At 38.5% G+C, this 12,779-nt stretch overlaps 1 protein-coding gene across 8 annotated transcripts in view; it reads right to left on the bottom strand.

The window, feature by feature from the left end:
• Positions 1-107: 107 nt before the first annotated feature.
• Positions 108-12,779, bottom strand: part of Osbpl1a (oxysterol binding protein like 1A) — a 199,971-nt gene continuing 187,299 nt past the window's right edge. For all 8 annotated transcript variants that reach the window (XM_078030235.1, XM_078030236.1, XM_078030237.1 and 5 more), the window contains 7 exons: positions 12,132-12,239; positions 11,119-11,208; positions 10,579-10,705; positions 7,435-7,551; positions 6,773-6,896; positions 5,455-5,545; positions 108-1,302 (listed from right to left, as the gene is read on the bottom strand). In XM_078030235.1, coding sequence (XP_077886361.1) covers positions 1,200-1,302; positions 5,455-5,545; positions 6,773-6,896; positions 7,435-7,551; positions 10,579-10,705; positions 11,119-11,208; positions 12,132-12,239 — 760 coding nt within the window. In that variant the 3' untranslated portion in view covers positions 108-1,199. The remainder of the gene's footprint in view (positions 1,303-5,454; positions 5,546-6,772; positions 6,897-7,434; positions 7,552-10,578; positions 10,706-11,118; positions 11,209-12,131; positions 12,240-12,779) is intronic.

Raw genomic sequence — 12,779 nt, 5'->3', positions numbered from 1 at the left:
AGCTGCCCCCATACCACTGTGCATGCTAGGTGGTGGGTTGTTTGGCCTTGGTGAAAGGATACCATTAAGGGGCAGCATTAGTATATTTGTTTTAAAAGGAATCACACTTTTGGAACATTCTGAAGTCTTTTATTAGCATCAGATTATTTCGTTATAACACTTGTTAACTTTTAAGATGCAGTTAAAATAATTTACTGGCAGCTACCTAAGGCCCCTTGGATCAGTATCTCAGTCTGGGGTTTGGATAAATACTATAAGATTAATGTACCCCAATTAAAGGGGCAAAACTACTGTACAGTAGGTCTCCATACATATTTTAAGTACACAGGTACCTTGCAAATTTGAAATGCACAAGACCTCCTTTTATATAGTTTGTTACTTATAATACATGAGTGCAGCTTAAATTCTCTGGTGGCAGTGGCCACTGGAAGTTGCACTTAAAAAGGTTTTGTCATTATGTAATGGTGATTAAAATCTATGTCTAGGGATTTTTGTGACTTGCTAGATTTTTATTTTATACATATTTTCAGTTCAAACATACAATTTAAACATCTCTAATGACAATGATTACAGAAAAAAAAATCAGAGCACTAAAATAAGTAAATAAAGTACCTTTTCCAGTTTAGAATTTTCAAATCAGGAATACCTATTCTGAATATTCAGGCATTGTTTTTTTCTTTTTGGAGATGGGAAGGGATAAAGTTGAAAGGATTAATATGAATAAAAGCCATCTTACCAATTTTTATAAAATGACAACCTCTATATTTGAGCACATAAACATTGTATAGGAGAATTCTAAACATTTCAAAGTTATGTCTAAAACATTCAAGCATGACAGCATAAAAATATTCAAAATAACTTGATTTGGGATTATGATATATTCCATAAAGCTAAAGTTACATTTACATATAAACCTTCAGTAAATATGGCAATAGCAACCAGAAAAAGCATCTTCTCCAGCAGTTTCTCTTACCTCTTTATAAAATAGTATTCCAAATAAGTATGTTTGGATAGCAAAATTACTATGCATTTTTCCTAAGACTCACCACCATTATCACTGTATGCCCTATTTTTCTTGGGTAAAATACAAGTTATGAGGTTTTTTTTTTTAAGATGAGTAGAAACCAAGGGAAAAAATTTAAAAACATAGGTTTAAGACTTATTTATAGATTAGCCAAACACCCTGACTTGTCTACATTTTAATAAATGTCAGGCAAATTGAAGTAGTTTCTGTCCCAGTAGCTGCCAGAGTAAATCCAATCCTGTGCTCCATTGTAGGGATTAGGACCTTGATGGAACCACCTGTTTAAAGAGAAAGGACAAAATTTAGAGGGGAAATAGTCTGACATCGCAGGGTATCTGTGGCTTCATTAGCTTGCAGTACTATTTCCCTATTGTAGAATTTCTTGCACTGTGAGAGGGCTTTACACAGAGATGGCTGAAGATGTGATGCTATTTTGCTCCTAGGGGAACACATGCAGAATATTTCAAAAGAGGTAATAAGATCTTGCAAAAGAGTTACAATCCACAACAATCAGTAGTGCAATTCTACTACACTGAAGTAGGATCTAATAGGGTTGTTAGAAAGTGTTTTTGGGTTTTTTTTGTATTGAGGAATTGAACCCAGGAGAGCTTCACTGAGCTACACCCATGATCCTTTTTAGTTTTTCTTTTGAGACAGGGTCTTGCTAAAATGCAAAACTGGCCTCCAACTTGCATCATACTGCCTCACCCTCCTAAGCAGCTAGTATTACAGGCCCAGCTAGAAAGTCTTTTTGTCTTACTGGTTCATCCTCTGATCCTGCTCCTTCCATTCGAAGGCACTCTTATAAGCAATCGCCAGGTAAGGAATTAGGATAAGGAAGTAAACTTTTCTAACACACCTAAGGCAATGTTGTGAGATGCCTGGTTCAGAGTCCAAATGCAAAGCTTCATTTTATTTTTTAGTTGTAGTTGGACACAATACCTTTATTTTGTTTATTGTTTTATGTGGTGCTGAGGATCGAATCCAGGGCCTCACATACACTAGGTGAATGCACTGCCACCGAGCCACAACCCTGGTCCCCGCCCCCTCAAAGCTTCACTTTAAACTGAATGTCAGAGCAGTTATAAAAATGCTAGCTGCCCAAGCTAGTAACTGGTAGCAGACGTAGGTTTGATTTTAAAGACCATGATTTCCCTAGTGTACTATGCTAAACACAATCCACTGAAGTTAGTCTAAATCTTCCTGGGCAAATTGCCTCAATGCAAATACATATTCTTAGGATACATTTAGCTTTTAACTTTTTAACCAGACCTGATTCTAGAAAGAACTGTCCTAATCATGCCCTTTTTTTCTTACCCATTTTATACACTATCAGCTTTCTATAAGATATGGAAATGTAAAACTACTTGCTCAAAAGATTCACAGTTTGTATAACATTTTATAAATACAATTTAGTTCCCAGCATGGCATTTATAAAAACAGTTTCCTACGTGTTTGCCAGTCTTTGCAAAAAGCAAAAAACAAAAAACAAAACAAAACAAAACAAAAAAAAACAACAAAAAACTGCTTCTACAAATATTTAAACAAGGGTGAAGTCAGACTTGTTTGGTGACTCTGGTATTACTATTATCAATATTAACAATAAAAACCCTAAAAGAAAAAAATGCTCTATATTAGGCTAATTCCTTTAAAGGATCCTACAGTAAATGTCCATGACACCAAATTCTTTAAATATTATATATATTATTTAACCTTGGGGACTTGTTTTTCTAATGAGAAGAATATTTTAAATGATTAAAATATGGGTCATTCAGACTTTAGATATATGTACGTTATTTACTATTATCCCCAATTTTTTAAAAATCTAATATAAAATACAAAGTTTATATTCCCTTGGGTTTCAAAAGTCCAAGCAGTAAAATTGCTTTGGTAGTCAGGCTTAGAAAAGCCCAAGCACATCAGTAGGCAAATCCAAATCAGGGTAAGCCAAAGTACCTTAAAAAGTTAAATCAAGCTCTAGCCTCATGCCGTTAGAGTACTTCCATACTTTAAAAAGGGGAAGTTGTCAAAGTTGTAACAAGACTTTTCACAGGATGGTATATTAATAGCAAAGGATGGTCACGTTCACAAACTTCTAGGAAAAGTTCTCCAAAGACTATGTTTCAATCCTACCTTTAGGGTTTTCCTGTTGTTGGGAACAGTTTAGCCAGAACCCTGCGCTGAAGATGTGTCCCTCCAGAGTAACAGCCTGATGTTGGGGCCAGGGGGTCTTTCAACCTCCAGTTCTAATTCTGAGCACTTGTGTCTAGAAGGCCTTCTTCTGCTACAACACCCCTTCTTTCGCCTTCCCACAGAAAATTCTAAATCTTATACTTCAGAACTAAGTGTGGGCAAGAGGAAAGAGGAGGGAAAGATGCCCTGTAGTCCACAATGCCCAGGGGTCTATATCAGTAAAAGAACATTTATAAAAAATATTTCTGCACACCATACTCATACTATGGAAAGACTACCACCAATTTGGTAGTATCACCCTGCCCCTCTGCCATTCCTGTCTCTCCTACCAGTTCCTTGACCTCTTCCCCATGCCTTCCCTATTGAAGTCTGGGGGCTCCTCTAAGGAAATAAGCCAGGACCACAAGCAGCCACCCTCCTCAGCAGGACTCACATACATACAGCCTGAAAAACTGCAGCGTGAACTCTCTTCAAGTGAGCAAAAGGAACATTAGCAGGGATTCCAGATTTTAGTAAGGATAAATGTGGGTCACATTAAAGTGAGTTTTTGGGTTCATTTCAAGAAGAGAAGAAAATGCTCTTTGACAAAACTATTCTACCTACATTCAAACTGAGCCAAAGTGTTTTAAAACACGTGGTCAGTCCTGAAAATAGTAAGTGTAAAATCTCATCACCACCACTGGAAAGGAGCTCAAAGCATGGAATCTTGACGAAGCATAGGCAGGATTATTTCAAAGACCAATATGTTCATATAAAAACAGTGAGGCTGAGAGCCCTGTGGAAGCAACCAAGTGCAAGCCTCAAAATGACAGCTCTCCCACACAGCTCTAGTTTTTATTTTCAAACTTCTAATGAATTTTCTACAGATATTTGCTTTTGGAATGTTAAAGACTTTCATCTGATAGTAAAAATTCTTGGTGGATTTTTGCTTACATGATATAACTGAAAATGGGATCAGAAAAGGCGTTCTAGAAAAAAATATGTGATAAAGTATATCACATATTTTCAAAAGGGATCACAGCAAAGGGGCTTCATCTAAAGGACTAATGAAGGTGAAGGCTCTGATCTTGGATCTGCTGCTTAGCAGCTGTGTACCTTTGAACATGACTCCTAACTGAAATGAAATATACCATTGTTTGCTTTCCTCCAATACAAAGAAGGGAATTCTAGATAAGCAGTCTTTACACTGTATTCCAGAGTTCTAGGGTCCTGGGGTATGTGCAGATGGGAGAAAGTGAAGAGCGGCCCAGGTCCTACCCATCACAGCACCTTGGTTTGCATGTGTTCCTATCTGTAGAGTGAGTTTTCATTTGCAAAGAAGAGTCTCATGTTAACAAAAAAGAACAAAACCTACTGGATTAGACACCCAAGATCATTTCTAAAACTAAAATCTTTCTGTACCATGTAAAAAGATGACCAAATAATATCTTTTGGGATGCTTGAAAAATTATGCCCATATTAAATCTTAACATTTACTTAGTAACGCTGAATTATGTAGAAAATGTTTTTATGATATTCCTATTTATAAGTGATTTTACTACTCAACCCAAGTGACTAAATAACTCCTGATTTTAAAAAATCTTTCTACTCCTAAATGGAATACAATATGCTACTTTAAACCAATCCTACTACCTTTATGTGTCAAATCCCTTCTGTTTGAAAAGTAAAGGTACTGTCTAAATATCAATGATACATGATATACATATAAGCAAATGATCCTATAATTTCCTTGCATATATGAGCAAATAGCTGTTATTTTCATGCCAAAATATAATTCTGTATTTTACTTTCCCTTTATAATAAGGGACAGGGTTTGCTGGATAAGGAAGAAAATTAAGTTTAATGGGCCTTATCTATGATAATTGTATGGGAATATTTTAAATTTAATTTCCCAGTAGTCATTTTTCTTTGTCACATGAGCAATTCTTTTGGCTTTAATACTTAAATTCAAATGACTTTGAATAATATTTTGATAATAATTTGAACAATAATTAGTCTAACATATGAATATTTTTCATAGTAATTATGTTAAAATGTTTCAATGAAAAATTAGGTGGGAAAACTGAATAAATGTGGAATTATTCTAAGTTCTTAGTGAGACCTCACAGAGCTCCTTCAAGATTCCATCCTAAGGACAATGTAGCAGGGTCAGCAATTCACAGCATCTAAAACCACTGCTTCTTGTACACATAGCAGCCTGCCAGAGGGCTCAGTCACATACTGAAGATGGTACACACCTCGTCTTCCAGTCTTCTTCTGACTTGGACCTGTTTTTACGGGCTGCTCGTTGTTTTTCTTCAAGCCGTTTTTTTTCTTCACTAGCTTGGTCTAAAACAAGAACATTAAAGAAAAACATTTATTCTCTACACTAAGAATGCCAGGCACACGGATAAGCATCATAACTTTATGGAGAACCATTCTCTGTGTGTATTAGTGTTCTTGCCACTAAAATACAGCCATTGTCAAACATGAAGTTAAAATCTTACATACCCAGGCTAGGAAAGGTAGTGTTGGCACTCAAAATGCCTTCATGTCTTTTGATTGATTATGCCCTTAATAACCTCTGCATTTACCAAAACCCCTTGTTTATTCATAAAGCCAAAAAATTATGTTAAAATGTTTCAATGAAAGATTGGATGGAAAAACTATTTTAAATTCTTAGGGAGACCTTACAGAACTCATTCAAATTCTGTTCATAAAAAATTAAAACAATTTTCCAGAATGCTGATGCTCTGTCTCACTGGAGACAATCAGACTAGTTAAGACAGGGTTTCTCCCCCTTGTTACTACTGCCACATTGGATCCAATGATTCTTTACTGTCAGCAGCTGTCCTGTGCACGACAGGATTTTTAGCACCAGCCCTGGCCTCTAGATGCTACTTTCCCCAGATGTGACAAAGTTTCCAGATATTGCCATATGTTTCCTGGGGGATGGGAATTTTTCCCTTTTGAAGAACCACCATGTTAAAAGCAACACTTTAAAAATTATTTAAATAATTACCCAAGGGAAGTAATGTTCCCCCCTGCTCCCCCATCCCATATTGGGAATTGAACCAAGGTGTACTCTACTTGTGAGCTATTTCCCCACCCATTTTTATTTTGAGACAAGGTCTCACTAAGTTGCACAGGCTGGCCTGGCCCTTACAATCCTTCTGCCTTAGGTAGACACCAACCAAAAAAGAAACAAGTTGCTGGGACTACAGGCCCACACCACCCATGCCTGGCAGAAGCCATGCTCTGAGGCTTACAAGATGCTATGAGAATTATGAAATGTAATTAGAATACAACTCAAAGTTGACAAACATGCTAAATTTCTCTCTCTGAAATTTCAGACAATGCCTCTAGCCATGTGTAATATATTAAATGATTAGGGTGTGTGACTGAGTTTCAGTTAACAGAGTGTACTTCTAATTTTGAAATTTAAAAACAAGTTAAATTTAAATTTTAAATTTCCAAGAAAATGCCAATACCCCAATAATGCTAACAATCACCAGGAATTAAACAAATGACCATCCCCAGTGAACTGTACCAGTTATAGCAGTAGACACTTCTTACCTATTTCTCCATTCTCCATGGCTCTGATGTCAGGCCGTAACCTGCAGTCAGTCTTAGGAATCACGCTCTCCATTTCCTTGTCAACTTCATTCAAAACCATTGCAAAGCTGGTAAAATTATACATCTGACAAGAAGCAAAATGATTAAATTAACATATACCAAGGCATGATGACACCAAACAGAAAGCCCTGAAAGAGGCTGATTTGAAAGTGACCCCTTACTCCTTTCTCAGATCATGCCTAACAGTTTTCATTGACTCTGCACCATCTGTGGGTACTGGGGGTACTGGTCTCAAAGCAGACCTCACAATAACCTCTATCAACTTTCAGAACTATGGGCAACATCAACAGTCATCTTCCTTCACTCCTGGCTGGGTCTGGAAGGTTTACACTGACAGGCTTCATCAGCTTATATCTGACAGAGGCCAGCCTTATGCCTAAGTAACATAAAGAAGACCCACTGAGATCCCACCCTACATGTCTTCCAGCCAGCACCAGAGAGGGTGGATGATGACATGAGTGTGCTGGGCCTCTGGGTAAGGAGGAAAGCAGCACACAGGGGCCAGCAGGGAACAACTGATCATGTCTCCGTGTTGCCTGGGAAAGGGCATCCCCAAAGCTGGCTATAAACAATGTGGCCACATCCAGCAAGGCTGGTCTCACCTGGGCGGAATTTGGAGGCCGTGGGGCTATTCGCCACAGGAGAACACTTCCAGGGATAACAAATACACTTTCAGAATCTGGCATTGGCATTTCATCAGACTCTTCAGAAGTGCTCATCTAGAAAACCAGCAATGAGCAGCATTTAAGTAAGAAGTTTTAAGATATGTACATACACTTATGAATAATGAAATAAACACCATTTACTGCATACCACCAGAAAGTACACTGCAGGAGGGCAGAGACACCATGACTTTTTTTCCTTTTATTACTGCAAAAAGTTTTATTTTCATTTGGTCTGAGGCTTGGGAGAGGGTGCCAGGAATGCAGAGCATGCTCACGGTGCTGGCAGACTGGGCTCCAGGGTGAGCCTTTGAAAGAGCTGCTCTCCCAGCTGGCCGTGGGGGTAAAGACAGGTGGCCACCATCCTCCTCCAGAGCTCCACTGTCTCACCCAGGAAGTGGTTCTCCAGAAGTCAAAAAGATAGGGGGTCTGCATGGTCACAGCCCAGGGCATGAAGATACAAAGGAACCTGGTTTAGACCCTGGCACCAGAATTTTACTCATTCCTCTTGATAAGGCCTCTGCACATCCTTTCCCAGGAGATTCTCAGTATAGGAGACCTGCAGATGTAAACAGATCAGATGGCCGGCTGATGGGCCTCGACCTTGGTGGAATAATTCTGATGAATTTGGGAGGTCATGGTGGGTCAGCAATGAGGAACTAACCACAAAACATAGTGTAGGCTGTTCTAGGAGAAGATGGGAGATTGGATGGTCCTGGAGGTTGTGACTGGAAAGAAGAATGCAAGGTGTTTGCAGGTTGGAAGAGAGGGAGTGCTCAGGGGCCATTATATCCAAACACTGTTGAAGCAAGAGACAGATCTGCAAGACCGCCAGGTATCTGCAACACAGACTTTCTAACCCATATATATTCACCTTCTCACACCTGGGAAAGACCGAGCAAGTACTGTGTGTATGGAGCTGCGTGTGCTGCACGGTGTCATCTGCATCAAGGCACCATCAAGCAATCATCTGTACCACACCACATTATGTTTTTAAAACTTCTGATTTTTTTAAAGACAAAATAACTCATTTGATAATTACCATGAACCTTCTAAATGCTCAGCACTGGGATGCAGAACTACAAGAAATGCCTGACTTTTGAGGAACTTAATACACTGGAGACACAGCCAACATAGGCAACATTTTGAGAAAAATAAAACTTTACACATCCTGGGGCACTTAACTAAACTCATTAATGACACAAACCCAGTAGGGATCCTGAATGCATCTGATAAAGAGAGAGTTTAAAAAGATGTTAGGCTGAGAAGGAAACTAACATTTCCTTTGGCTACACACCCTGTGAGCCAGAGCTAGGTGCTCTGCTTATTCAGTCTTTATGTAACCGGCCCAGGAGGAGCTGATATTACCATAGTGGTATTCATAAAGAACTCACGGCTTTGGAAGGTTAGTTATATTCCTAACATCACAGTTAACAAATCTAAACCATGGATTGAGACACTTTCAGTGAAATCATGATTTAAAAAACAGACAAAATTGATGATAAAAGCTTCCCACAGCACATGTTCAGGAACCTCAGAAATCCATGGGAGATGGACAGGAAGGGGAGAGAGAGCAGATAAGAAAAGAAATGAATGTATGAAGGAAAACCACTGGTCTACAAAGACTCACTAGGGATTCAGGGAACATAGGGACGTTTTCTGGAGTTTTGCCAATGTCCTATGCTGTCCAAGCTCTGTAAAAGAGGGCTGTGTGCCAGTGAGGCTGTCTTCACTATGCTGCCTTCTAACTGGCAGGAGCATAGATAAGGAGTCTGGGTCAAAGGTTCCAGGATCCTGGGACATTTTCTTCTCCAGCCCCTTGGATTCCCTGACAATTGCAGTGAACAATTACGACACCTCACAGGATGAGGCAAGAGCAGGCAGGAACATAGGCTGTGAGAGAAGAGTGGAACCATGCACACAGGCCTAAAGGGAAATACTAAAAAAGCCAAAGCCATAGGAAAGCAGCAGGCTCTGGCCATTTAACAAACTCTTCATCTCAGAAAACAGCTCAATTTACAAAGAAAGTCACTAATAAATATAACTTCTGCTTTTGAGAATGTGAAGATTTTTTAAACTTTTGCATGCATAACAAACATGGGAAGAGCACCAGAGACAGTGATTTTGTAGGTCTAAGATGAGGCCCATGAGCCTGCATTTGTAACACACTCTCTCAGACAATATCAGTTCCAGGACGTACTTTCAGCAGAAAGAATTTCATCAATCTACTATGAGTAGGGACTGTTCTGAGTCTTTTATAACTGTTAACTCATCCAACTAGTAGGTGCTGTCCTGATCTGTGTTTCATAAATGAAGGTACTGAGGCAGAGAGATGTGAGCTTGCCATGCTCACAAATGATGGGAACTGGATTCCAACCCAGAGTCTGTGCCTAGACAATCAGGCTAGTTACCAGAAAGGAGTCAGTCCGCAACAAGTATTTCCTGGTCAAACAGGTGCACTCTTTCTTTAGCTCTCAACTGTTCTGACTAGAGGGTTGAGACAGGAGCCTGCTGCATGCTGGAGCCTGCCTGGGCCAGGCAGCAAGAAGCTAAGTGTCTTTGCCCATGGGAGATTCTATCAGGACACCAACTGACCCGCAAAGAGGCAAATTCAGAATGAAGAGCAGAGGAGTCCAATAATGGCACTGTTAGCCACCAAAGCCTTAACTTTAGTGACTGAACATAAGGAAGAAACCAACAAGACAGATAAACATGAAAACGTAAGAGATCATTTTGGAGGAAATTTTACTTATTCAAATAATTTCAACATCTAACCCACATAAGAAAATTTGTCTAAGGTGAGCTCCAATTTTCAAAAACTGTGAATTAAACCAAAGCCCCACACAGAACTGCTACACAGTTGTAAAAGTGGTACGCAGCCACATCTTATAGAAGATTATATTAAATATTTGCTACTAAGGCAGATATGTACTCATTTAAAAGAAGCAAGGAGAATAATTACATGCATTAGCAACACCAAAAAAGAAACATCAAACTGTGATCCAATAACAGGTCACTTCCAAAAGGATTAGTACCAATGTAAGAGTCCAGTTACTCCTTGATACCACCTTACGGGATGTTCACCTGTTTACTGTTCTTCTTCTCTTCAGTGTTTTTCTTATCATTTTTTTTGTAAGCATCAAAAGTGGCAGGGTCAACACTGTACAGACACTCAGTCCACTTCCCATAGAGAGCGCAGAGCTTCTTCTTACTGTGAAGAGAAATTGACATTTAGCCAACAAGCCAATATTTAACCAAATATTAAAATAAAGCATGAATCATTCTTTTAAGAAAACAGTTATCTCCTGTTTTCTATTTGTTAAAGTGTGAGCTTTTTAGTTTGTGACAGATTTTTTTTTGAGAGAGAAAGAGAGAGAGAGAGAGAGAGAGAGAGAGAGAGAGAGAGAGAGAGAATTTTTTAATATTTATTTTTCAGTTTTAGGCAGACACAACATCTTTATTTTATTTTTATGTGGTGCTGAGGATCGAAACCAGTTCCCCGTGGATGCCAGGCAAGTGCATTACCACTTGAGCCACATCCCCAGCCCCAGATTATAATAGATTTTAATACTGACTTCTAGTGAACAACATCTATGCTACTCAACATTTAAAATGAAATCTTACCTTTTATCTTGAATGTAGCCTTCAACTTTGTGTAATTCCTTACCAAAAAGGCCACATGGCTTAAAATTCAACACACATTTGTCCCCAGTCCTAGGAAGGAAATATTAAGTTCAGATTACCATTTAACAGTAGAGAACAGTGATTCTGTAATCTTTCTGGCAGTTAATTGCTGCTTACTGATTTTTTGTACAGGCCAGGCTCCATACAGATGATGATTAACGCTCCATCAGTACTATACCCATAAAGGAAAGGGACGTGAGGTTCATCAAGAATAAGAAACCTGCCTAAATTCATCAGGTAGGACTTGAACTGTTAAAGTAATTCTTATGCTGTTCCCACCTCACCCTTTGCTCCCCCATATAAAATAACACAAAATAAACAACATAAGAAAAATAAACAGATTGGAATTAAGATTCTCATGGGTTAAGGAAGCTCAGAGTTTATCCAGCTTTCTTAATCAGAATTTTTTTTTTTTTTTTTTTTTTTTGGTACCAGCCAATGAACCCAGGGGTGCTTAATCACTGGGCTACATTTCCAGTGCTTTTTATTTTTTATTTTGAGACAGGGTCTTGCTGAGTTGCTTAGGGTCTCACTAAGTTGGTGAGGCTGGCTTTGAACTTGTGACCCTTCTGCGTTAGCCTCTTGAGCCTCTGGGATTATAGGCATTTGCCACTGCACCTGGCTCTTAATCAGAAACTTCAGTGAACACTATCATTAAATGGATTGGTTCTATGCCCTTAAGGGTTAGTTACACTGCCTGATTTTGTTTTTGTTTTGAGGCAGGTTTTTACTATATTGTGTATGTTGCCCAGGCTGGTCTCGAACTCACGATTCTCTAGCCATAGCCCCCCAAGTAGCTGGAATTACTGACCAATATTGCTATCCTACTGCCTGATTCATACATCTTCATGAGCACTACTTAGCCTCCCTCTACCCTCTTTTTTAAAAATGAAACCCACTGGAATGGTTTGGTAGAAGCTGATGACACAGGTGAGTACCCTGAAGAGCCTTACTTGTGGTTTGTGATTTCCACATTGCCATACTGTTCGATCCAGAGTTTACCCACAATGATATTATGCACACAGCAGGTAGGATTTGTCCATGTATATGCTTCATTGTGCCTAAAAAACAAAACAAACCCACCGAAATAATGAGAAGTGTCATTTTGCTTAAAAGTGTATTTGCTTCAAATTCTTTTACTCAGGATTACAAATTAGGCTTCTTAAAAGGACAAAGTTTTAAGACTTTAAAAATTATTAATGTAACTGTAACACAAGTATCAACTGTCTATAATTCTTGTTTTAAAAGGAAACAAAGACATAAGAAAAACTTCCACCAAACTCTTAAGTATAAACTACATATGGGTTGAACATTCCTAGTCCAAAAATTGGAAATACAAAGTTGAGTGCCAACATAATGTTAAAAATGATTTAGATTTTGAAGCATTTCACATTTTGGACTTTCAAATTAGGGATACTCATCTAATAAAATCTACAAACATTTTGAAATACAAAAGACTCCAAAATCCAAAACACTTTGGGTTTAAGCATTTCAGGTAAGGAATGCTCAACCTGTATATAATCACTTTATGCACTCAAAAAACTGGTGAAACATATTAAAAAGTAAAATTAAATGGGAGGCAGAAAATAAACATGAGTCCA

This window comes from Ictidomys tridecemlineatus, chromosome 13, assembly GCF_052094955.1.
Source record: "Ictidomys tridecemlineatus isolate mIctTri1 chromosome 13, mIctTri1.hap1, whole genome shotgun sequence".
NCBI classification, from domain to species: Eukaryota; Metazoa; Chordata; class Mammalia; order Rodentia; family Sciuridae; genus Ictidomys; species Ictidomys tridecemlineatus.
Note: the sequence above shows the minus strand (reverse complement) of the source record. Positions and strands in the feature narration are given on the sequence as shown.